Source organism: Mus pahari, chromosome 1, assembly GCF_900095145.1.
Source record: "Mus pahari chromosome 1, PAHARI_EIJ_v1.1, whole genome shotgun sequence".
NCBI classification, from domain to species: domain Eukaryota; kingdom Metazoa; phylum Chordata; class Mammalia; order Rodentia; family Muridae; genus Mus; species Mus pahari.
In genome coordinates this window covers 112,840,118-112,864,773 of record NC_034590.1, presented here as the reverse complement: position 1 = coordinate 112,864,773, position 24,656 = coordinate 112,840,118, and the positions used below count along the sequence as shown (strand labels likewise).

The 24,656-nt window shown below is 46.5% G+C and overlaps 1 protein-coding gene across 3 annotated transcripts in view; it reads left to right on the top strand.

The window, feature by feature from the left end:
- Window positions 1-17,126, top strand: part of Nap1l4 (nucleosome assembly protein 1 like 4) — a 35,347-nt gene extending 18,221 nt beyond the window's left edge. For 2 of the 3 annotated variants that reach the window (XM_021198062.2, XM_029536668.1), the window contains exons 9-15: window positions 1,198-1,337; window positions 3,168-3,313; window positions 5,899-5,921; window positions 6,547-6,666; window positions 9,194-9,223; window positions 10,095-10,151; window positions 16,077-17,126. In XM_021198062.2, the coding sequence (XP_021053721.1) occupies window positions 1,198-1,337; window positions 3,168-3,313; window positions 5,899-5,921; window positions 6,547-6,666; window positions 9,194-9,223; window positions 10,095-10,151; window positions 16,077-16,115 (555 nt within the window). In that variant the 3' untranslated portion in view covers window positions 16,116-17,126. Of the gene's footprint in view, window positions 1-1,197; window positions 1,338-3,167; window positions 3,314-5,898; window positions 5,922-6,546; window positions 6,667-9,193; window positions 9,224-10,094; window positions 10,152-11,867; window positions 11,904-16,076 lie in introns of all 3 variants that reach the window. The other variant, XM_021198080.2, reaches the window with a different exon arrangement.
- The last annotated feature ends 7,530 nt before the right edge of the window (window positions 17,127-24,656 follow it).

Sequence of the window (24,656 nt, the reverse complement as noted above, 5' to 3'; positions counted from 1 at the left end):
TCACTTGGTAGACCAGGCTGGCCTCGAACTCAGAAATCCACCTGCCTCTGCCTCCCGAGTGCTGGGATTAAAGGCCTGCGCCACCAGGCCCGGCTCTCTCTCTCTCTCTCTTATTAGTAGCTTGTTTGATTTCTGATGATTACATCCATTTCCAGCCAATCTTATCTTCCTCTGTATGTTAGTTGGGGCTGTGCTCCTGCTGAGGCAATGGTTACTGTGAACATGTTCAGCTAGGCTAGAATATGTTAAAGTTAGGCCCAGTTCTTCCTTCCAGTGCCATGCTCCCAGAAGTAAGATACAGACTCAAAATATATTTACAAATACCTTCACCATAGGTTCATCTCTGATTAGATATAACTTAAAATATTCCATTCATTCCTGCTTACATTCTGCCAGGTGGCTGGTTGCCTGTGCTCAGGTACCATGCGTCCTTCTCACATCTTCCTGGCCAGTCTCCCTTCTGGCTTTATCCCAGAATCCTTTCTCTCCCAGATGTTCCACCTCTTATTTCCTATCTAAACCATAGGCCATAGGCTTTTTAAGTGACAGGTTATGCATCTATACAACACACAAGATATTCATTCTATCTGATTGGACTGTCCCCCCCACCCCCACCTCCAAAAAAAATCACAGATGATGATTATGGAGGTTTAATTATTTTGGTTACATGATATGTCCGAGAGCACTGCCTAATCCCACAGAGGTTTTTGTTTTGGTACATTTTGCCTCAGAAAATCATCTTGCTTGTTTTGTTTTTGTTTGTATGTACTTTTGAAACCAGGTTTCTCTGTGTAGCCTTGACTGACCTTGAACTCAGGGATCTGCCTGCCTCTGCCTCCTAAGTACTAGAATTAAAGGTGTGCACCACCACTGCCCATTTCCTTTACTTTTTGTTTATATATTTGTAAATGGCTAGTTTTTTTCTTGATGCCATTGGACCTGTTTTTCTGCAAATATTGTCTTCCGGTGTACTCTGTGAGGTACTGTGCAGCTTCAAGGGAGCAGCTGACACTGTCCTCTCTATTTTTCTCTGTTTACCTCACTCACTGCAAAACACAAAATATGATCCAGATTTCATACAGGGCGGGGATCCCCATGTTGGTTTTAGTAGGAAGGGCTATGTAATGCGTTGTGAGTTAGTTCCTTAAGTTCTTTGTGCAGATGTTAAGTAGTTCTTACTCTGGATTTTTGCTTTAGTCTTTTGTGCTAGAGTTTCACTTTGAACCCAACGACTATTTCACCAATCCTGTCCTGACGAAAACGTACAAGATGAAATCAGAGCCAGACAAAGCCGACCCGTTTTCTTTTGAAGGTCCTGAAATTGTGGACTGTGATGGGTAAGAACATGTCTTTCTGCAATAACAGCAGTAATGGTTTTGAATTTTAAAATGAAGAGTCAGGTGTAGGGGTGCATGAGAGTTCAAGGCCAGGCTAGGCTATATACAGTAAGATCTCTGTAAAACAAAGAAAAAGATAAAAAAACAGGATGATGTAAAAAAAAGTCTTAGGGGCCAGAGAGATGACTGTGTAAGCATAAGGATCAGAGATCAAACCCCAGAACTTATATAACAAGCCACATGTCTGTAAACCCAGCTCTGAGGAAAGATTGCTGGGAATTGTGGGCTTCCAGCCTAGTCAAGAAAACAGGAGCCCTGGGTTCAAGAAGACCCTGCTTCAAAGGATTGGGTGAAAGTGTTAGGGGAGGACATGAGGACAGCTCTTCTGTCTGCATCTGACCTGTGCATGTATGCAGAGTCTCTCTCACACACACACACACACACACACACACACACGAGTTTGTACTTAGAGCTATACAGAAATATTTTTCTGTTTGTTTTTGAGACAGGGTTTCTCCATCATGGAACTCCCTCTGTAAACCAGGTTGGCCTCAAACACAGAGATCCACCTGTCTCTGCCTCTCGAGTGCTGAGATTAAAGGTGTGTGCTACCACTACCCAGCAATAATTTTTAAAAAATATATATTTTAAAGTCTGGAACCACTTAAAATCCCTTCAGAAGTTGTTTGCAGTATCTTATAGTTGGGATGCTGCAATGTGGACATGGCTAAAACTGGAAGGTGCGTCGTGTCTTAAGGTTCAGATATACTTGGAAGCCTGTCCTCAGATTCTGTTTGAATGGGGCCAGGCTTTGAATTCTTTAGATAACCAGGAATTGAAGGGGTTTTGGTTTTTTGTGATACTGGAGATTAAACCTAGGTCCTTTACATGAAGACCAAGTGTCCTTGGGGCTTGTGTCCTCAGACCCAAGTCTCTTTAAGATGTATGAGTGTTGTGTCTGCATGTGTATCTGTATCTGTACCACATGCATGTGGTACCCACAGATGTTGAAAGAGGGTATCAGATGCTCTGAAGTTGAAGTTGAGGATGGTTGTGATGCCACTGTGTGATTGCTGGGAAGCAAATACTGGTCTTTTGAGCTATTTCTCCAGCAAGTGTTTTTTTGGGTTGTTTTGGGGTCAGGGTGTTATTAGGTCGCTCTGGCTTGCCTAAGCCTTGCTATGTAGACTAGGCTGCACTTAGAGATCCACCTGCCTCTGCCTCCAGAGTGCTGGGATTAAAGGCTATGCCACCATCGTGCCCAGCAAAACCCCAAACTCTTAAGAGGAAAAGTATTTGTTGAATGGTGACGTTCAGTCCATGTCACAGTTCACTTACACCTTTGGAATATGGCACCAAATTTGCTACCTGATAAATGACAGTGTTAGTTTCTAGACCACTCAATGGAGATACAGCTTGAAGTTGACTCCTGTGGTTGTGTCTCACGGTTTGGGAAATTGACTGTTGAAGTAAAACACTCACCAGAACCAGCTCAGTGCTGTTAATGTCACTAAATGATTTTGGGCTTCATTCAAGTCCTGCTTGATTCAGAGGCTTGGGGTATTCGGGGTTAGGTTAGGGGAGATCTTTTTCCAGGGCCAGTCTGTCATGTAGGAGAGGGCTTGGCTTTTTCATGCGAGCGTTGGTTATTCAAGGATGATGGGACCAGGCTAGCTCTTGTAAGCTGCCATTCAGATGGACTTTGGGGCTCTTTTCCCTGGTTTGCAGATGAGTGGTGTCAGATGTTACATAGGGCTCTGGCTTCCTTCCTGGACAGTAGTGGGATTTCTCTTGGGGCAAGTGTCTATAACAGCTACCTTGTCCCTGCAGGTGTACAATAGACTGGAAGAAAGGAAAAAATGTCACAGTCAAAACCATCAAGAAAAAGCAGAAGCACAAGGGCCGGGGCACCGTACGAACCATCACCAAGCAAGTGCCCAATGAGTCCTTCTTCAACTTCTTCAGCCCCCTGAAAGGTGGGCAGGGGCAGCTCGCTCTGTGTTCTCTGTAAAGTTGTTCCATTCCCTCATACTTGATTAGCTCTAAGAAATAGTGTGTGCGCCTCAGGAGAAGATGACCACTTTCCTTGGCATATGGAAGGGATAGGCCAGCTTCCTAGGCAGGAGGCAGCCACAGATTCTCAAGGACCCTTCCTGGCTCAAGCTAGTCACAGTTACAAACCTGATTACCAGTCCAACATTTTTTTCTTCTTGTGAATTCAGTTTTCTTTAGTTTTATACAATTTGACAGAGCACAGGGCTTTAATTGGAATTTCTACGTGATAAAGTTTTTAAAGGCTAGAAACAGAATTATAACATTGAAGCGTTTTGCTAGTTTTCTGAGCTATATAATAAAGATAGGACCTTGAGCCTAGTCTACTTGGGGACTCCTATCTTGGCAGTCCCACAGTAATTGTATAATGGGGTGGGGGGAGGGTTGCTTGGCTAGACCCTTTCTTAGTGTTAGAGAATGGGTATGAGACATTTTCTTGTCACTTTCCATGAAGAGACCATCATTGGACATAAATATTCATCCCTGCTGCCAAGATTATCCAATGTAGAGTTGTTTGGGGGACCTTAGGCAGGTCCGGTCCTGGATCTGGGTACTTGGCTTTGCTTTGTCCCAGAGCTTGCTGCTGTTGTCCACCATGTGTGCCTCATGGGACATGTGGGTGATGTTATTGTAATGGCCATTTTCTATGATTTAACTTTGAACCTACAAAGCACAAAGTATGTTCTGTTAGCAAGTAAGAGTAAGCTTAGTGCTCAAGTTTCCTGTGTGGGGAAATTCCTTTAGAGCACACACTGACATACATGGTGGACCAGGCTGGCTGTGTGGGGCCCAGGTGGAGGATCCCTGCCTTTAAGAGTTGGCTTCTTGATGGGCATAGTGCACACACTTTTAATCCTAGCATTTGGGAGGCAGAGACAGGTGGATGTCTACATAGTAAGTTTTAGAACAGCTAGAGCTACATAGTGACACCCTGTCTTAGGAAGTTTCCTAAAACTACTCATTATTATTATTATTATTATTATTATTATTATTATTATTATTTTATTTTATTTTATTTTTTGTTTTTTTGAGATAGGGTTTCTCTGGGTAGCCCTGGCTGTCCTAGGACTTGTTCTGTATACCAGGCTGTTCTGGGACTCACAGAGATCTGCCTGCCTCTGCTTCCTGAGTGCTGGGATTAAAGGCAAGTGCCACCATGCTTAGCTCCCTAAAAGTGTTCCTAAAGCAACAGTGAAAGTGGAATTCATTTATTTTTTTTATTAGATATTTTCTTTACTTACATTTCAAATGTTATCCCGAAAGTTCCCTATCTCACCCCCCCCCCGAATTCATTTATAAGCAGATGTGATTTTTAGGGGTCATGTTTTATAGTGGCACAACTCTGAAATTAGCTTATTCAGTTTCCAGCCTGCATTTTAATGGGAAATGAATATAAAACTGTAAACAACCGGGCATGGTGGCGCACGCCTTTAATCTCAGCACTCGGGAGGCAGAGGCAGGNGGATTTCTGAGTTCGTGACCAGCCTGGTCTACAGAGTGAGTTCCAGGACAGCCAGGGCTATACAGAGAAACCCTGTCTTGAAAAAAAACAAAACAACAAAAACAAAAAACTCTAAACAATGCTTTCAGGAAGTTGAAGAGGAGAAAATAAGGAAGTGGCTACAATATCAGTCAGGCAACATTTTGAGATGTCTCACTGTATCAAGTGATGAGTTCTAGGACCAGGAAAGGAAGGAGGATGGTATTCGGACTGGGCTACAGATTTGAGGATGGAGATACTACTACATTGACCTTCGGCCTACAGAATTGGCCTAGAAGGCATGTGCTGTGGTGCTTGTCACTGGGGAGACAGGGTCCAGCCCTCAGACTGTTCCTTGCCTACATGGTAACAGCCTCTTGTAAGTAGTGTTCATACACCCAATGCTGTGGTTTTGTACCAGTGAATGCTGTCAGGCTGTAACAACAACCGACATGAGCCCTGTGAGAAACGCTGGCACCACAGTTAAACAGAGCATTAGATCTACTCCAATACATTGCTAGTCAAGGTCCAAATTATCTGTCAGGTAATGGTTGTTTGGTTTCATGGGGGTGTGGCAAGAAGCCCACAACTTACTGTTTGACCTGGTGAATATCAGCACTACTTTGATGGTCTTGCATGTAGACCCCGATGGATGAATCATCCTTGGGTGAAAGGCTGCAAACCTAACTGCAGGGTCATCAGCAGAGTGCATGTTCTTTTCTTTCCCCCATAGCAGATAAACTCGTACCATTCAGCATTGAAGGGTGTACAGGGTCAGTCTCTGTATAGTGCCAGTAGGGCAGCTGATTCACCTACCTCCTGCTCATTCTTTAATCTCTTCAGCTTTTTTGACCCACTGCCTTATCTAACTGAAATAATAGTAACAGATGGAGCTTGTAAAATGTTCACAAGGTGCCTCGGTGCCTTGTTGGGATCTGAGAGAGCTGTCTGCCAGCTGATTTCCCTTCAGTATGGATGTTAAACATTGGTGTCATTGTAATATAAGTGTGTTTTCTTTTCTTCTTCTAGCCTCTGGAGATGGAGAATCTCTGGTAAGATGTATTGTCAAAAGCCCTGATTTTCTGTCAAGTATTTCTTATAAGCACTTGCTCTTTCTGATCCATTCTTCTCCTTTAGTTTCTGTAAAGTGAAGTCATTATACCTTGGGCCTCATGAGAATGTTTTTTCCATGCCTGCCCTTTAGTCCTCAGTAGAGACCCCAACCCCGTACTCCGAAGCATAGGACATGTAGCAGAGCTGCCACCTGCCTGCCTTATTGTTTTCATGGTATTTTGTAGTGTAATTTGAACATTAGCTTTAAGGTCTTTTTTTCTTTCTTTTTTTTTTTTTTTAAGATTTTATTTTATGAATGATGAGTACAATGTAGCTGTCTTTAGAGACACCAGAAGAAGTCATCGGATCCCGTTACAGATGGTTGTGAGCCACCATGTGGTTGCTGGGAATTGAACTCAGGACCTCTGAAAGAGCAGGCAATGCTCTTAATCTCTGAGCCATCTCTCCAGCCCAGCTTTAAGGTGTTTTTAAGTGGCTTTGAATGTGGTGACTATTACCCAGCAGTGCAGATCATTCAGAAGTAAGGGTTAAGGGGGGGGGGGTTGTGTACCGAACATGTCTTTAACCCACTGAAATGAGTTAACTATTGGTTTTCCCTCTCAGGATGAAGATTCCGAGTTCACCTTAGCCTCTGACTTTGAAATTGGGCACTTTTTCCGTGAGCGCATCGTGCCACGGGCTGTCCTCTACTTCACTGGGGAGGCCATAGAGGATGATGACAATGTATGTGGGGCAGGGTGGTGGTTACCTGGGTGCTTAGACACTTACCTGGAAGGCCCAGAGCTGTGTATTCATTCAGACCCAAGGCCCTACAGCTCTCTTGTGTTTATGACAGTAGACTAAGGGGAGGAGAATCCTAGAAGCTGTAGGAAAAGGAGGGGATATCCCATGAGGCTATATCAGTCCTCGGTAACCTGGAAAGCTAGGATATGACTCATTTAACCTTGCCTTCTTAAGACCCTGAGGGTCAAATTGTTCTGTGGAAAACCTGAGAACTTGAGCAAAATCCAGTATGAAGAAACCCTTCCTTACGGAGATTGGGCCATACCAGACAGTTACTAGTAGGTGGTATACTGGCATGTGTCATAGTAGTGCCCTGCACCAGAACCTCCTACCCTTTGTGATGTGTTCCAGGTATTACTTAATAGGCTATACTTTTAATGTAACCTGGCACAAGATCTCATGGTGGCTAAGGCTTGGGTTGTCCCCAAGTTATCACAGTTTGTAGAGGTCAAGTTATTAACCTTTATTTGAAGAGCTCATGAGTCTGTTGGTACTTTAGATGGGGAGTGAGGTGATCAGGCAGGTCTAACGGCCTATCTCTGATGCATGGAGGGCTGCCTCTCCTGATTGTTCTTGTGGGTGTTAGCTTCAAAAAGTCTTGCTTGTTCCTTAGGCAGAAATAGTTGTGGATAGTGCTTAGCATTGGTTGTTTCCTGCAGTGTAGAGGCATAGGTTTTAGGACAATCTAATTACACAGCAATTCTAAGGCAGCATTCTAAAGATGGTGGCGGTAGGGCTAACTGCACCACTGATGTGTGCTGCTGTAATGGTAGAACTGATGAAGTTAACCAGAGTCATTGGAAAGTTTGCCCCCAGTTCAGTGGTCTTCATACTTAACACAGGGTCTGAAAGGTCTAAGCCAGCAGTGTGAGCATGTGCATATATGTGGATTTTCTTGTTCAGGCCAAAGAGTGTATGATACTGTGAGCGTATGCTTTAAGGATAGCAAGTGAGGGTCTACATAGTCTCTTCTGTCCTCATACTGAGGAGCTGGCTACAGCAGCCTTACTCACCAGGCACTGAAAGCAAGTGTAAGAAACACATTACTACTGGGTACAAGACCAGAGGGGTTGTTAGTGGGGAAAGCAGCTGGCCTGTCAGTGTGGGAGGTGCACTTGGTGCAGACCCTTTTTACCCCAACAGATGATTTTTTTTCTCAAGTTCCTGAGGAAAGAAATGTACTTGAATCTTAAGATAATAACACTGGGCTCGTTCAGGTGTAACTTCTCTCTTGGATTCATGCAGTACAACTGTCACCCTGGCACTCGGGAGATTGAGATAGAATTGAGTGTTTTGAGACTTGTTTGGGCTAAGATAGGGAAGCCCTGATCTTTAAAAAAAAAAAAAAAAAAGGCCTGTCTTTTAGAAACCGGCTTAGATGCCATGGGGGAAAGACACTACTTTGTGGCTGGGTCCCTCCTTGCTGCTTGGTGGTGCCAGGAGGCCAGTGGGTTCTGGCTTTTTGAAGTTGCACTTCCATATTGTCTCAATGGAATATGTGAGTGGTCTTATAAGTGGCAAATCAACTGCCTTCTCATGTGCTAGTAATCACTGGTACTAGAGTGACCAGACTTTAGAAACCCGCTCATGTTTGGAACTTGAAATTATCTGATCAAAAACATATTAGAGAAATCGACACAAAGCTTTGGTTGTGGTTTCACATTGATTTTGACTAAACACCAAGATTTTATAAATGTTTATAAAATACATAAAAAAGAAACCTAATAAAGGCTGTCCCACCCCACTATTTGAGGTATGAAATGCCAAAATTTTTGTATGCAATTAAACAGCTGATTAATTTAGCTTAGCCTTGGTCTTAGTTGGGTATTTGTTGCTGTGATGAAATATTATCACTGAAAGCAACTTGCGAATGAAGGGCTTGATCTTACCTGGATCTTCCATCATCCAGGAAAATAAGGTTAGGAACCTAGAGGCAGAAACTAATGCAGAGACCCTAGAGAAATGCTGCTTACTGACTTGCTCAGCTTGTCTTCTTATAGCACTAAGGACCACTAGCCTAGGGGTGACACCACATACAGTGAGCTGGGCCGTACCACATTAATCATTAATCAAGAAAATGTATTACTGGCTTGCCTATAGGTACATCTCATGGAGGCAATTTCTCAGTTGAGAGTCCCTCTTCCCAAATGAGTCCTGTTGCCCCTGTTTCAGGCTGAAGATAGACAGGGAGCTATTCCAGCATGTTCAGCCCACAAGTCATCACCTCTCCCCATCCTTAACTCTTGAACAACTTTCAGTCCTGGGAGGCTGCTTACACACACAGTGCTGATCTGTTGGGCCTGCAACAGCAGCATGTGCCTCACGGATACCCAGATGGAGCCATCACTGCTTCTGTAGCAGCACCAAGCTTTATGCTGCCTTTAGCCTAGCAGGGTGCTTGTCGGCTTGGCATTGGGGCTACATTATGGTTCTGGAAATTTAAGTTGTTTTTCTGTTTGCTCTGCAGTTTGAAGAAGGCGAGGAGGGTGAAGAGGAGGTAAGGAAGAAGTCATATGCAGTGTCCTTACTCCAACCTTGTGTGGCTTTCCCTTGTCTGCTTGAAGTTAGGAAGTCCAAGGATCTTGCTTGGTTTCAGTTGCAATTTTGAAACCATTTGGGTTTGGTGCCCATAGATTTTGATCCTGTAATTGTGTATAAAGATGTATATTAGAACTGGAGAGATGGTTTAGCAGTTAAGAGCACTGGCTGCTCTTCCAGAGGTCCTGAGTTCAATTCCCAGCAGCCACAAGGTGACTCAACCATCTATAATGGGATCTGATGTCCTCTTCTGGTGTGTCTGAAGACAGTGACAGTGTAGGCATGTTAAATAAATATTTTTTTTTAAAAAAATGCACATTAGTAGCCATTTAATAAGGGATGTCTGATTTTTTTTGGAAATGTTTCAGAATTATCTGTGAAGAGGAAAAGATAGAGAGTGATTGTTAGTGACTGTGGCCCTAACGCAGGGCTCTGCTGTGATTTGCTTGTGGAAGCCGAGCTTCTGGATCAGCCTATTCAACTACTATTTCTTTTTGTTTTCTTTTGAAAGAAATAATTTTTTAAGATTATGCACGTCTGTCTGGGTATGCATGCATATATGCTGGTTCCTGTGGAGTGCAGAAGGCATCAGATAGATCTCCTCAAGCAAAAGTCTGCAGTGGCTGTGAGCTGTCTGACGTAGATGCTAGGAACTGAATTCATTGTCTCTGCAAGGGCTGTTTGTCCTCTTAAGCATTGAGTGTAGCCCTGGCTGCTTTTGTAAGAATTAGCAAGTGTTGTGCAGAGTGAGCTATGTGTTACTTTGTACAGGTTCAGGTGATGCTCTTCAGTCACACCCTAGTCATCATTCTTTTGTCTCTTTAATACAGGAATTGGAAGGTGATGAGGAAGGAGAAGATGAGGATGATGCTGATGTTAACCCTAAGGTTAGTTATTTGGGGACGTCCTGAGCTTACTAGTATTGCACAGTGGGGCATTTGAAGCTGTTCCCACTTTGAGGCAATGATGCTAAGATTATACATGTCAGAAAATCCACAGATCAGCAAAGGCAACTCCTCTGCCTGGAATGTTAGGCATCAGATCCAACTGAGTGTTACTCAGTTCTCTGTAGACTTGAACATGCATTGCTTCCAGCTCTTCCTTAGAGGGATGTTGTGACAGGAGGCACCCATGTGCATCTGCAGAGCACCTGGTGTGAATTGTGTGCGATAATAAAGAGAACATTAGGGGCTGGTGAGATGGCTCAGTGGGTAAGAGCACCCGACTGCTCTTCCAAAGGTCCGGAGTTCAAATCCCAGCAACCACATGGTGGCTCATAACCATCCATAACAAGATCTGACTCCCTCTTCTGGAGTGTCTGAAGACAGCTACAGTGTACTTACATAAAACAAACAAACAAACAAACAAACAAATAAATAAATCTTAAAAAAAATAGAACATTAGGTTGTGGTCAGAATTTTTGCTGAGGAGATTGACAAAAAGCATCATACGTGTATATATACATATGCATAGTGATTGGTTGCAGAACAGGAAGACTGGCAAAATAAAAGACAATCTGCACTACCAATTTCACCTGGAAGTTTGGGGATTTTCTCTGTGGTCTCAGGAGAATCTTCATTAGGGGGCTGTGGTACCCGATGGCAGGATGCCCTGAGCTGCTCTAGTGCAGCCATACTTTTCTGTATTTGACAGTGTGGGGTCTGTTGGAGTGCATCCCTGCCTGGTGTCCCTGTGCTTTACGTCTCTGACTGGCTAGTGTCCGTCCGTTGTCCTTGTTTTCCCTGTGTGGAGTGTGTGCTAAAAGCTGTCAGTGCAGCGACTTGGTGTTGTGACTGCTGTGCTGCTGAGAATGCATGCACACACTGGGAAGTTCCCTGAGGGAAAAATGGGAAAGTTGCTGCCACCCACACAAATGCCACTCTCCTCTAAAGGTCACTTTTGGGTCATGGAGACTGTACTGCCTGGTGAGCCTTGGGGTGTTGGCTGTTCATGCTCTGAGCAGTGGATGGACACATGGTCACAGTGCAGTTGGCAGGGATCAGGGCAGCTTGTCACGTGCATATTCCAACTTGGTGCACCTTGGCTTCTGTGCTGTGCTTGTCTCACGCAGCCTCCATTGCACCCCCTCTCCTCCCATTTCTTCTTCCTGTTGTTTTCCCTTTGCCTTCTGTCTCCTCTCATATCCCCGTTTTTGAAGAGAGCCTCTCACCCAGTTTATCATGTGATTAGTAGAAAACCCCACAAACACTTGGCCTTTTGCATTGTCTAGGGGTGGAAAGAAGCTTCAGAATTAGGCAATGGGGGTACAGTGAAGAGCTGTTGTTGAGGCAACCCAAGGGGGTGGTCCTTCTGTCCTTAGGTCAAGGTGTGATTGTTCTGTGGCTTCATGTGCACTCTCCAAAGTGGAGGGTAACTGGAATCATCACTAAAAAACTGCACACAGTGTTGTCTGGGCGTTGTCTATTGTAAGAGGGGATAAGGCTTGACCTCGGGAAGGCATGCAGCTCTGGTGTGCTGAAGCTGCTCCTACCCCTACTGGAAGCCCTTGTATCATGAGAATGTGGCTGTTGCCTCCTGTATAATTTTGTGCATTTCATTTTCTTTCATGCTGACAGTTCCTTTCAATTTTTTTCCCCATTTAGGTGTAATTTTTGTGTTAATCATTCATGCGTTTCTAGGTAAGGTGGAATCTGTTCATACCTAACTTCCAAATTGCTGTCTGTAACTGATTTGTTGATTATTTTGACTTCTGGGACATAGAAAGGTGTGATCCATTACATTGTATAGGAGCTAGGGCTGCCTCTGGGCCTTGTGAGTGGCACTTGACTGGTTCCACAGTTAATGCATTTGTAAAACCAGCGGAACCGTGAGACTCAGCTCCTACCTTCAGGGCCTGAGCTGTGCTGTGGGGAGCATTGTCACTGGTAACAGAACAAGAGTCTCTGGGGTCACCCCGGACAAAAAGCCCTGATAGAAAAGTACCTCTTGTCTACACTGCACCAGGCTTAAAGACACTATGTGACTGTAGTTGCTCTGGCTTTGTCTAGGTGTCTACCAGGCATTGGGCAGACCAGTGAGTGAACAAAAGGATCAGGTCAGGTGGCCTGGTGTACCTGCCAGTATGGCCACTATAAAGCCCCATCTCAAGATTTGTTTGGAGGATGACAGAGCCAGTTGTGGACACAATGTAGGGCACCTTGTTTTCCCTGTTTAGTTTGGAGATCACACCCACCTATAAGTAACTAGCAGTGAAGGAAGGCCCTTGCCCTTGCCAGTGACAAGGTTTTCCCTGTGGGGTGCTCACAGCTTTTGCACATATCTAATGCAGTAAGAAAAGGAAGAAAGGCCAGGCAGAATGGGAGGCACCACAAGGATCCCGTGTGTAGGCCCCTGCCTTTTTTATTTGTAGGCGAGAGTTTATAAGGAATTGTCCAGAGTGACAGGAGTCTGACAGAGCCTAGGCCTGTTGTCTTTGATGGGCTCACTCTGGGGCCTTCTTTACTCTAGCTGTTAGGTGCAGTTGACTGTCAGTATTTAAATATTCCTCTTTATCAAAGCCATAGTAGCAGACCATGGTGTGTGTCCACCTGCTGGTAGCTTTGGTGTGGGCCTTGCCCTCTAGTGCAGCTGACATAGTGGAGTATATAAATGACCTCAGCTCCACCTTTCTCAGACCCACCATGCTTTTGATATCCCCACTTTATGTAACCCCACTTTATGTGATCGTGGTGATCGAGGTTTTGACCAACTTACGCATTTTAAGTGCTAATGTTGAGAGGCCAGCCAATTTTTCATTGAGATTTGTGATGTAGCAGAAGCTACAGTTCAGTTGCAATTTAGTTTCTGACTGTGTCACAGGCCAAAGCCAGTAAGTGTCCCATTTGCAAAATCCCCTTCAAGGGGTTGTTATCCCAGTAGCGTGGGTGGATACTACTGCCTACTGCCTGGCATGGGTTGGGTGTGGAACTGTGGGTTCCTTGTGTAAACCCGCTGCTTCACTGTTCTTACCTTTCCAACGGCCTCTTCTGCCACCCTAATAAAGATTATTTTCCTTGGTAGCTTCATTACCTAAACTGCTATGGCTTATGTTTTGGATTTTTACATCCTTGAGTTTTGGTTTTATTGGAGACAAAAAATTTTACATTCCTTTGGTCAAAATGCCACTTCATTTAAGTAACGGGATAAAGTTCAGGATGCCTATGTTCTGAGGCAGTGGTAGGGAGGCACCTACTCCTTGCCCACTTGGTTTTTTTACCTGCAATGCCTTTATTTCTCTGTGCTGGGGGAGACCCCAGTTGCACCCCAGCCCCTAGAGCTCCCACTCCTTCCCTTGTGTGCATTGCTTGCCTTCTTCTCTCCTACCCCTGCTGTACTCGCTTGGGACACCCTGCCTCTGATGCTCTCTAGGTCAGTGGATTAGTGACCATGACCACTGTGTTGACTACCTCTAGATCTAGCCTTGGCTGTCTTTTGACAGCTCTTGCTTGATGGGCATCTGTATTGAGCTTCTCTAGAGAAACAACTGATAGAATGAATCCATTGTAAATGGGATTTACTAGAATGGCTTACAGTCTGTGATTCAGCTATTCTAGAAATGGCTGTCTCCCAACGGAAAGTTCAAACATCTGATCCTTATTTGGTCCACAAAGTTGGGTGTCTCAGCTGGTTTTGTGCATATGTCGCCATCCCAAAGAAATAGGCTCTAACGCCAGTGAAGGAATGGACTTGCCAGACAGTGAGGGCAAGCAGGTAAAGAGCAGAAACTTTCTTTTTCCATGTCCTTTACATAAACTACCACTAGGAGCTGTGGCCTAGATTTAAGGTAGGTCTTTCCACTTCAAATAATCCCATAAAGTCTCCCACAGGAGTGCCCAGCAGCTTGGGTTTGAGTTCATTCCACATAACAGTGAAGTTGACTGCTCAGAATAGCATAGCATATCTGGGCTTGGGTTCCTTGTTGACTTACAAGGCCCCTGAAACACAGGTAGGGGTGGGAACCATAACCTGGAGGGCTCCGTATATCCCTGTGTTCTTCTCAGGCTGGAGAGAGCTCAGTGGTGAAGAGCACTAGTTGTTCTAGAGATCCTGGGTTTACTTCCCAATATCCACACAATAGCTTACAACCATCTGTAATTCCAGTTACAGGGGATCTGATACCTAACCTCACACAGATAGCACACATAAATTTTTAAATTGGAAAAAGTAGAGGTCTAACCAAGCCAAGATTCTCTCTTGTGTGCCTCGACATTGTATTTTTGCCCCTGAAGTGTGATGCCTCAAGGTGGACTCTGGTCTCATCTTACACCATAGATACTTGTGGTGTTAACATACATGTTGATACAGGTTTTTCTTAGACCCCCCCTCCACTCCCATAGCCATAGTCAATCTTTTTTTTTTTTTTTTGGTGGTTTTTTTTGAGACAGGGTTTCTTTGTGTAAACAGCCCTGGCTGTCCTGGAACTTGCTTTGTAGAGAGGCTGGACTCAAACACTCAGAGATCCGATTGCCTCCACCTCCTGAGTGCTGGGATTAAAGGTGTGTGCCACCACACCACACAGAATAACTTTTTAATAAATATATTTTATCGGGGCTGGAGAGATAGGCTTAGCTTAAGAGCACAGGCTGCTCTTCCAAAGTTGAAGTTCTCGGCGTCCACGTGGCAGCTTACATGCAACTCTCTGTAACTAGTTCCAAGCAGTCTGACCACCTCCTCTTCTGCTTCTGATGGTACTAGGAACGTACATGGTGTGTAGACATACATGTAGGCAAAACACATTTTACCTTAGCATTCGAGGTGCAGGAACAGGCAGTTCCCCATGAGTTCAAGGCCACCCTGGTTTACAAAGTTCCAGAACAACCAAGACTGTATAAGTGAGACCCTATCTCAAAGCAGAAGAGTAATTTTTTCTCCAGCACTTGAGAGGCCAATGCAAGCAGTGAGTTCAAGGTCAGCCAGGGGTTCATACATGGTTCTTCTATAAAAATAATAGGTTTTTGATGTGGTGCTGAGGATCAAGCCCAGGGCCTTGGGCACACCCGTCAAGTGCTACACTGCTGGGCTGCATCGCCAGCCTTTGTTACTTGGAGACATGAGCCTTGTGTGTGGGTCAGACTGGCTTTGAGCATGTGTTTCTCTGCCTCAGCCTGGAATTAAAGGTTATACCACAGTGATTTGAAGTTGTAGTTCCCAGGGATTCTGGGAAACAGATGAGTTGAGTACATATCTTAGCTCTGAGGCAGCAGTAAGGTCCTTGTCTGTCCTCAGGCTTTTATCGTCCTCCATACAAAGCTCCCAGATCTTGAATGTGTTTTAAAGAAACCAGGTTTGTGTGTTAGGTTAGATTGAAGTCACCTTGTTCTTCAGACAGGTGTGATCTGGACTCATGCTCTATGAGACTGATAAGACATGGCTCTATAGGAGCTGGCCTCTGACCATTTGCCCCTGCACTATGAACCACTGGAGTTGAATCTGTTTGGGTATTATCAGAGAGAGCCAGCCTGCTCAGGACTGCCTTCCCTGCATGAATCCCAGGACCAGGCTGCCCTAGAGAGAGGAAGTTGCTGGCACAGGCCGGTGTGATCTGTACCAGCAGCAAAGTCTCTCATGTGACCCCAGCAAGTGTCTGCCTAACACATTCTAAGTTAGACTTTACGTTAGAACAGGAAAGCAGACACCTGGGACTCTTCTCTGGGGCGCTGACCTGTTTCTGTGTCAGCTCTTAAAGTCCGTTTGTGGAAGCCATCTTTTTGGTAAGAAGGAATGAGCTTACTGGGTCTTGGTTCTTATGGGAAGGGGAGGCTTGATGAGTGATACTTGTTTTATTCTCTTCAAATCCTGTATTCTCCTTACAGAAAGAACCCATCCAGCCAGCGGAGTGCAAGCAGCAGTGAGAAGCAGTGACCCTGTGGGGCCGCCTTGTGGATGGCTGTCAGGACCGCAGGCCGCAGGCAGGAGCCTCAGTCCCTGCCAAAGCAGAATTTTGTTGACAGTGCTGTGACATCTAACCATTTCCAAGTGCATGATTCCTCTCCCCCTTCCCTTCTTACTTTGCTAAACTTGTACAGTGGAGACTGCTGCAGTTCAGAATAGGAGATTTAGTTGTAGCACCTGCAGCTTTGGTGCCTGAAGATCACTTGGGGTGGACTGAGATTGTGCCTGGGATTGACAGAGCCTGGGATTGTGTGCACCCGGCCCTCCTCTACTGGCAAGGCCCCATGATTTCCAGCCGCTGAACTGCGTGGGAAGCTGCTCCAGCTGCTGTGCCCTAGTCATCGCCCAAGCACTGTAGAGGAAGCTGGGCTCGCCTTAGAGCATTTTTTTTTTTCCTTGCGTTTTGGTTTTAGGGGTGGGTGGGTTGTGGCACACACCTCTGAGGCCAGGGCCATCGGGTTCACCTCGTACTTATTTATTTACTTGTGCTTGGGGAGCTTTGAACTTCACTGTCCTCCTCCCACTTAGGAGACCATGTTGCTGACTTGATCAGGAGGATGACACCAAGTGGAGGGAGGCTCATGGAGGAAGCCCTGCTGCTTCCTGCCACCAGCTGTGCTGTGCCATGCAGACCACATGTTATTGCCTCTGGAAGTTGGCAGGGTGTAGTCAGGGGGCAGAAGTTCTCCCTCACTAGGAATCTCTGGCCTGTAGAGTACAGCTTCAGCTTGTACTGTGCACACCAGGGCCACACCTGGGTTTGGTGACTGGTTGGTGTGTGTGTGTGTGAGGGGGGGGTGTTTCCGAGAGTATGGTTGTGTCTCTGGTAGCCAGGACAGCCATGTCCACAGTGACCAGCCATGTAGAGTGTGCTCAGCCTTACCCAATAACACATTTGTAACTGAATACGGTGTTTTCAATTTGTACAGAATAGTTAGAATATTCTATTAAAGTTGTGAAACACAAACTGAGCTTGGTTTTGTTGTTTGATTGGTTGGGGGGGGGGTTGATAGCCCACTTGCTCCTTCTGACTGCCCACAGTTGACCACAACCCTGCTGGACTGAGCTCTTGAGTGGCTGGACCAAAGATTCCAGTCTGCAGACTTAACACTTTGTTGATGAGGCTGTGAAAGCCCATTCTTAGAAGCAAGCTGTTTGTGGAACCAGCCTGGGGCTCTGGGAGCAGTTTGCTACTGTAAGAAAGGCCTAAGCAAATGATCATAGGGGGCTTGAGCAATAGCTCAGTTCACAAACCCACATGATGGCAAACAACCTTCTAGGTTAACTTCTAGGGGATCCAACACCCTCTTCTAGCTTCTCTGGGTACTGTGTGCATGTGGTGCACAAATCTGTGTGCTGGCACACACCCATATAATAATAAATTAGGAAAACACCTCTGGATCTGAGACTGCCTTGTAAGATCAAGATGTAGGAGAGGTACATTAAAACAAAACAAAACAAAACAAAACAAAACAAATATCTACAACATAAGGGATTGTGATGCTTTTAAGTTTGGTTGGGGAGGAATGGCTCTGAGATGATGTTGCTATATACACGCCTCCTGCCCTAGCCTCCTAAATGCTGGGAAGTCAGTCTGGTGGCCATTTCTGACTGAGCTTAGTGGGGGAAGACCTCATCTCTGGAATGCCTGCTTTGCTAAGTACAAAAGTACCTTCCCCTACAAGCAGTGTCCTGGCCTTCCTGCATGGCTGCCCTGTCCCTTGCCTCACAGGACAAGGCTGTATGTAGAAGTCAGGTTGGAGGTGTGCATACGTTAGGTGTTTGGACGATAGTGCACACCCTTCATCCTGTGTCCTCCCCTAGGGAATTCTGCCTCATCTGTGATGATCGTCCTGCCTGCTGCTCCTATTCCCAGCCCAGTGTATTGGGAATCTCTGAGCAATGGCCACTTAGTCCATCTGAGCCAATTAGATTCATTTATAAATGTGCGTTTCACACATCATTAGGTAACTGCACAAAAGGATGTGCTTGGGTAATTTTCAGGCACATTAGCCTGACGACCCAGCCAGTGTCCCAGCTACATAAAAGGGTCACTTTCTGAGCTGGCCTGGCCTCTGACTCCTAGTTTACCAGTTCTGGCCACTAGGTCTTAGTGAAGGAGAATCGGCAAGGGCCACCAGCAGTGTGTTCAGTGTTTCACCCCAGGGCGTCGGCACTCGAGAGAGGCGAGTACCCTTGGCAGACATCCAACAGGTGAAAGTGCAGTTGGGCCTAGTGTCGTGGCAGACTACTTAGTGATGAGCCGTGACGGTGCCACCTTTGGTGTGAAAGGACACAGGAGAGCAGCTTGGAGGATGACCCAGAACAGAGGTAGGTTTCTTTTCCTTTCTGGACGTGAAGTGTTCAGGGACCCAGCTGCTTGGGACTGAGACATGTAGCTATGGTCAGAGGTACCATGCTGTTAATTGTCCTCTAGGGTCACAAGATGGGGAAGGTTGGCCCTCATTAGCATGGTGCCCAAATCCCTGACTGGCCACTGTTAGGTGTTCAGAGACCCCTGTACTATGTATTTAATCTCAATTGGAGGTTTCTACCCTGCCCCAGATAAAAGACATTTATATTTATAATAAAACTTTTAAAGCACTAGAGCTGGGCAGATAATCTATCCTCTATGTTATGTCTACCTCCCTGCCAATAACTCCAAGATAGGGCATGGATCCTTATTCTGACTGGCCAGCCCATGTGGCCAGTTTTATAATTCATCTACTTCATTATGTCTTCTCCACCTTCTCTCTCCCCTCGTGGTCCTCAGTCTCCCAGCCTCAGAATTGAAACCCTCCCTACCTCTCTCCTCATCAGCTATAGGCTGTCAGCATCTTTATTCAACCAATAGTTTTAAATTAAGGAGCAAGGTCACATAGCATTACTTTGTGTACCTGCATAGTAAAAGAACTGACAGACCTCAAGGAAATTTGTCATCACTAATCCCAGCAGTAGACATGGGATAGCTAAGCCTCCATACCCCAGGCATTGGGATGTCAACTGGAGTATTCCAAATGAGGCATCTAAACAGCCAAAAGCTGTGTCTTCTAGCTTCCTCCTGCACAGCATCAACTTCCCCCGCCCCCCACCCAGGCTTCTGGGATCAGGGGCAGAGCCAGAACCCTTACAGTTCTGCTAGCTGGGAAGGCAGTGGCTGCATCTATGTGGTAGACCCTAGGCCATGGAAGGGTGAGATGGCATTTAGCCCCAGGCTAAGGGGTGCAGTGTTGCCTAGCTGGTCTTTCTCACCTACTGAAATGTCTAGCCCCAGCACCTCCCTGGGTGGAGCTAGATAGTGTTATCTTGCCATGGTCTACCCTGGCTTCTGGTAGTGAGGGTTGGGTGTTAATGCATGGAGAAGTCTCTGGCTTCCCTACATGGGTCTGCCTGTTACTTCTGTACCCAGATGTTTGGCTGTTGAGAATTGGCTCAGGGCTAAGCTCCCAGTGAGTGCTACCGCCAGCTCCAGTCTACTGGAGATCTTGGCCTGCAGAGGGTTTCCTGTTAGTGGGTCCAGGCCATCAAAACATTCTCCAACATTGCCCCAGGCTTCCTGCCAGCTACCTACAAAATGTGAATGAGTCTCTTTGGCCCAGGCTTGCCAAAGCCAGTGGTGACTTTCCAGGTCTTCGTCTGCAGGCATAACCCACACATTCTTTCTCCCCAGATGGGCCCTGACCCCCCACCCACAAGCTGACACTGGCCTGGCAGGTGTTCTAGAGCCCTAGGGTTCACCTGGCCTGCTTTCCAGAGGATGTGGAATAATTTTCAAACATGGACCTTGAAGTCCCGACAAGAAGTTGCTGCCCAGGGCACACAGGCCACTAACCTAGAGATAGTTCTTGGTTAACTTAGAGTGGCTGAAGAATGAGGCTGGAGAACACCTGCCAAGTCCAAGTCACTTCTATGCTCCTGGGTGGAGGCTTTGTGCCAACAGTTGCCTGTCCATGCTGACTCGTCTCCCACAGGTGGAGACTGGATGTTGTCTGTGACAACCTGATATGTGGTGCACGGGGCAGATCACACTCTCCCTACGTGTGCCTCAACAACTCCAATTCCCAGGACTCCAACTTCATCTGAGCCCCTGTTCATCTGGGGAGCAGAGAGCAGATGGCCCCTGTGGTTATTTTATGCAGAGACTCAAGCCTCACTCTGCTGGCCATCCATTCCCAGTTCTGCTGTGATGCCAGGTAGGGGTCTGGCCCCCAGGTATGTAGAGATGGCGAAAAGAGTCTTTGCATATGTACTCAGGTAAGGCAATGAATGACCCTGGGTCAAGAGGTGGGCTCTCAGCCTGCCTTGGCTAAAACCTAGTGGCCTGCTATGCTGACAACCCTTCCATCTGCGTCTCTGACACACCTCAGGACCGAGGCAGCCGTGAGCTGGATGTCAGGGCTATCAGACACCTCCACATCCCGAGTCACTGATTCCACACAGCATGTGTGTGTGAGGTATACCCCAGGCTTGGCCTTGGCCCTGACAGAGCTTCTATCAGAGCCTCCCACCAATATCTGAGGAACACCAGTGAGCCTTTGCCTTTGTCCCAGAGTGCAAATGGCTGTAGACTTATGTCTACAGTAACTCTGAAGTCCTGAAGAGTGTCCCTGAGAAACACTGCTAACTATTGCACCTGCACACCTTTGGGGGTGGTCACCCAGACTGCCCTTAGACCCGCTGGTCATGTGACTGCCCTTAGACCTGCTGGTCATGTGACTCCTCACTGAGCAGCAGCTTAAAACACAGTTCCACAAATACGGCAGAGCTTGGTTCCCTGCAGACTCCGGAGGCTCTTTCTGTCTCCTCTCAGCTCTGTGTCCCCCTGTGTCCTTAGGTTGTAGCCCTGACACTGCTGTATGCCCAGTCTGCACCTGGACTCTTCCTCTTTCTGTGTCTTAGAGGATAATAGAGATGTCTTAGTATTTCTAGCCACCTGAGAAACACATCTTTAGCCTATAAGGGCTACCGCGTAGCCAGGGAACACCCCATAAGCATCAGGTGAGATTGGGACAGAAGTGCTCTCACAGAGACCCCAATTTGGCAACTCTTTTTTTTTTTTTTTTGGTTTGGTTTGGTTTGGTTTTTCAAGACAGGGTTTCTCTGTATATCCCTGGCTGTCCTGGAACTCACTCTGTAGACCAGGTTGGCCTCAAACTCAGAAATCCGCCTGCCTCTGCCTCCCAAGTGCTAGGATTATAGGTGTGTGCCACCACTGCCCGGCCAGTTTGGGAACTCTTGAACAGTTAAATTGCGATGGTGTGCGCTGTGAGAGGGACCCCCTGTCGGACTCCTCTCAGTTTCTTTAGTGAGTTCTGTTTGCTCCTTCAGCTCTGTAACCAGGAGTCCTGAGAGGACAGGAAGGTGGGTCTGAGCAGCTCCCTGGCCTGCCTGGCCGGCAAACCCTTACCTTCCCAGCCTTTCAGGCTCCATGTGAACAATCCCTGAGAACAGCGAGCCCGAGCCCGTGTGCCACCCTGCCAGTGTGGCACTGCACGAGCTGCAGCTTGCTCTAGCAGACCCTCACAGCTAGCCCGTGCTTTTGGCTAAGGACTCAGGTGAGCTTTCGACTTCCTGTCTTCAGAATCATCTGAGTGCCTTGGCAGATTTTGGCAGACACTTCTATGTGCTACATTGCAGGGCTGCTGCTCTCTGAACAAGGCCCTGAGACCTTGCTGAGAGCAAGGTTACTGTAGGCGGCAGCACTGACCTGTGTTGGTAGCACCTGTGAGCCAGTACCTGTAGCTTCAGACTCCAGAAAAATGGGAACCAGGGACAGCTCTGGGAAGCTGAGGCCAGGATGATGGCAAAAACCTGAAACCAGATGGGGCAGGTAGATGACCCTCTGCCCCAGACCTCTGGCTTTGCTTAGACGGTAGCTTGGGAGGAAGAAGGATCCAAGGCTGACCTTGGATCAGAGGTCCTAGGGGCTATGCTGGCCAAAGACAGGTGGTATCAGGTGCTGATTCAGGCTCCTGCCGTGCACCCAAGCACCCACACTTGAGAGGGAAGCCTCGGATAGCCTAGCAATCCTAGAGGAGGCAAGGTGAAAGTCTCGAAGGCGGGAGAAGCATTCCCAGGCTTCTGTGAGTTCATAGCATAGAGGAAGAGAAAGTGGGCATTCCATCCCTGGCATCCCCCAACATGACACACAGTTTCTTCACAGGTTGGCTGCTTCATCAGGCTGGTCCTGCAAATGCCTATCAGGCTGGCTCGTCACCACCAGGAAGGAGGTGACCTCATTCGGGGAGTTTCAAAGAGGTGCCTCGTTCCTTCCAGCTGAGCCGGAGCCTCACACAGTTCAGCTCCAGTGCCAAGGGGCCAGACAGCTGGACAGGACAGCAAGTTTGGAGACACATGACCCACTGTAGCCACCTGCCTGGGTGGCTAATGCTGTGTCAATCCAGTTACTGCCCCCAATAAATATTAGTAATCTTGGCCAGGAGTGATGTGAGAGACTTAGCACTCCTCCCCAACCGTCTAATAGGTCCTAACCTAGCACCCTCCCCACATCAAGTTAAGGGCACTAGGTACAACAGAGCTAGGCTTTTTTTATTAGTTACTTATTTGTTTGGGGAGTGTGGGGGGGTGTATGCTCTCGTGCTTGGCTGTGTATTTGTACATGTGGAACTCAGAGGCCAACCTGTGGGAATCAGTTTTCTCCTTGTACCTTGTGGGTCCTAAGGATGCACAGGTTGTTGTCAGGTTTGATGACAAGTACTTCAACTTGTTTATCCATCTCACCAGCACCCTCCTCCCTTCTAAAAAGATTTGTTCTTTTATAAACATGGTGGCACACACCTTAAATCTCAGCATCCGGAGTCAGAGGCAGGCAGACCTCTGAGTTCAAGGCCAGCCTGGTCTTATATTGATTTCCAGGACAGTCATGGCTACACAATGGGACCCTGTTTCAAAATTAAACAGATGGGAGGTGGGGGCTGGATGGCTCAGAGGTTAAGAGCACTGACTGCTCTTTCAGAGGTCCTGAGTTCAATTCCCAACAACCACATGGTTGCTCACAACCATCTGTAATGGGATCTGATGCCCTCTTCTGGTGTATCTGACAGTATATATAATCTAAAAAAGAAAAAAAAAAAAACAGATTCTATTACCAGCACCCACGTGGTAGTTTACAACTGTCTAAAACTCCAATCCCAGGGGATCTGACATCCTCTTATGGCTTCTATGGGCTTCTATGAGTACTGTGTGTAGCACACAGACATACATGTAGAGTAAGCATCCATACATATAAAATAAAAGTAAAGGAAAAAAATAAAAGATTTCATTTATGTATATTCATGTGAATGGGTGCTACATGTATGCAGTACCTACGGAGGCCAGAAGAGGGCATCCGATCCCTAGGCATTAGTGACAGTTGTAAGCAGCCTACTGTGGGTACTGTGTACTGTGAACCAATCAAATTCCTAGATTCTCTGAATAGGTGCTTTAACAGCTGAGCCATCTCTTCACCCTTTAATAAGACTTTTTGGGTATGAATCCTATGCACTTCTGTGTCACACTAGTTGAGTCATTTCGCCTCTCTGAGCTCCCTGCCGCGACCACACCGCCACTTTGTAGTGTAATCATAATGGAAAGGAAAGGACCCCAGCCTGTGCATGGCTCAGGGCCACACTGGACCCTCCTTGGGTGTCGGCTGACCTAGAGCCCAGGTGCAACATCACTCCACACCGAGGCTTATCCTCGCAAGAAACGGACGCCTGGTCTTTGCACTAGGGTTGCTCTTTGCTGTCAGCAACCTGAGTGATTCAGTTCAGTTGGTAGAGCGCTTGTGTAGCATGTGTGCGACTGAGTTCAATCCCTAGCCCTGCAAAAAAACAGGAGTAGTGCTGTGCATCTGTAATCCTAGCGTTTGGCAAGTGGTAGGAGGATGGAGGCTCCGTAGAAGGTTGTGCTTCCTGAATCTCAGGCCAACCTGGTTTCCAGGAGACCCTGTTTCAGAAAAGAGTAGCAGGGCACAAGATATATCTCAGCAGTAGGTAAAGCTCTTGCCTGGCACTCAAGGCTCATGGTTTAATGTCCAGCATCATCTAATCGATTAACGAATTAATTAAATAAAATTTAAAAGCTTTTTTTTTAAAAAAAAAAAAATCTTGATTCTGTGATTTTGTGAATGCTTGCCTGTATCCATGCGCCACATGCATGCAGTGCCCGAGGAGGCCGGAAGAGGGTGCTAGATCTCCTAGAACTGGAGTTAGCCAGCTGTGAGCTGCCATGTGGATGTTGGGAACTGACCCCGCCCCCTCCTCTACAAAAGCAGTCTGTTCACTTAACCCATCTCTCCAGCCTTTAATTTAAAAGTTGTTTGTTTGTCTGTTTGTTTGTTTTTGTTTTTTAAGGCTTTATATAAAAGGTACTAGGGGGTGGGACCTGCAACACAGCTCAAACAAGTAAAGACAAGTAACAACAGCCCGCTGAGCTGATCTCAGAACTCATAGGGGAAGGGAAGACCAGTCTCCTGAAACTCATCCTTTTCTCTCCATGTC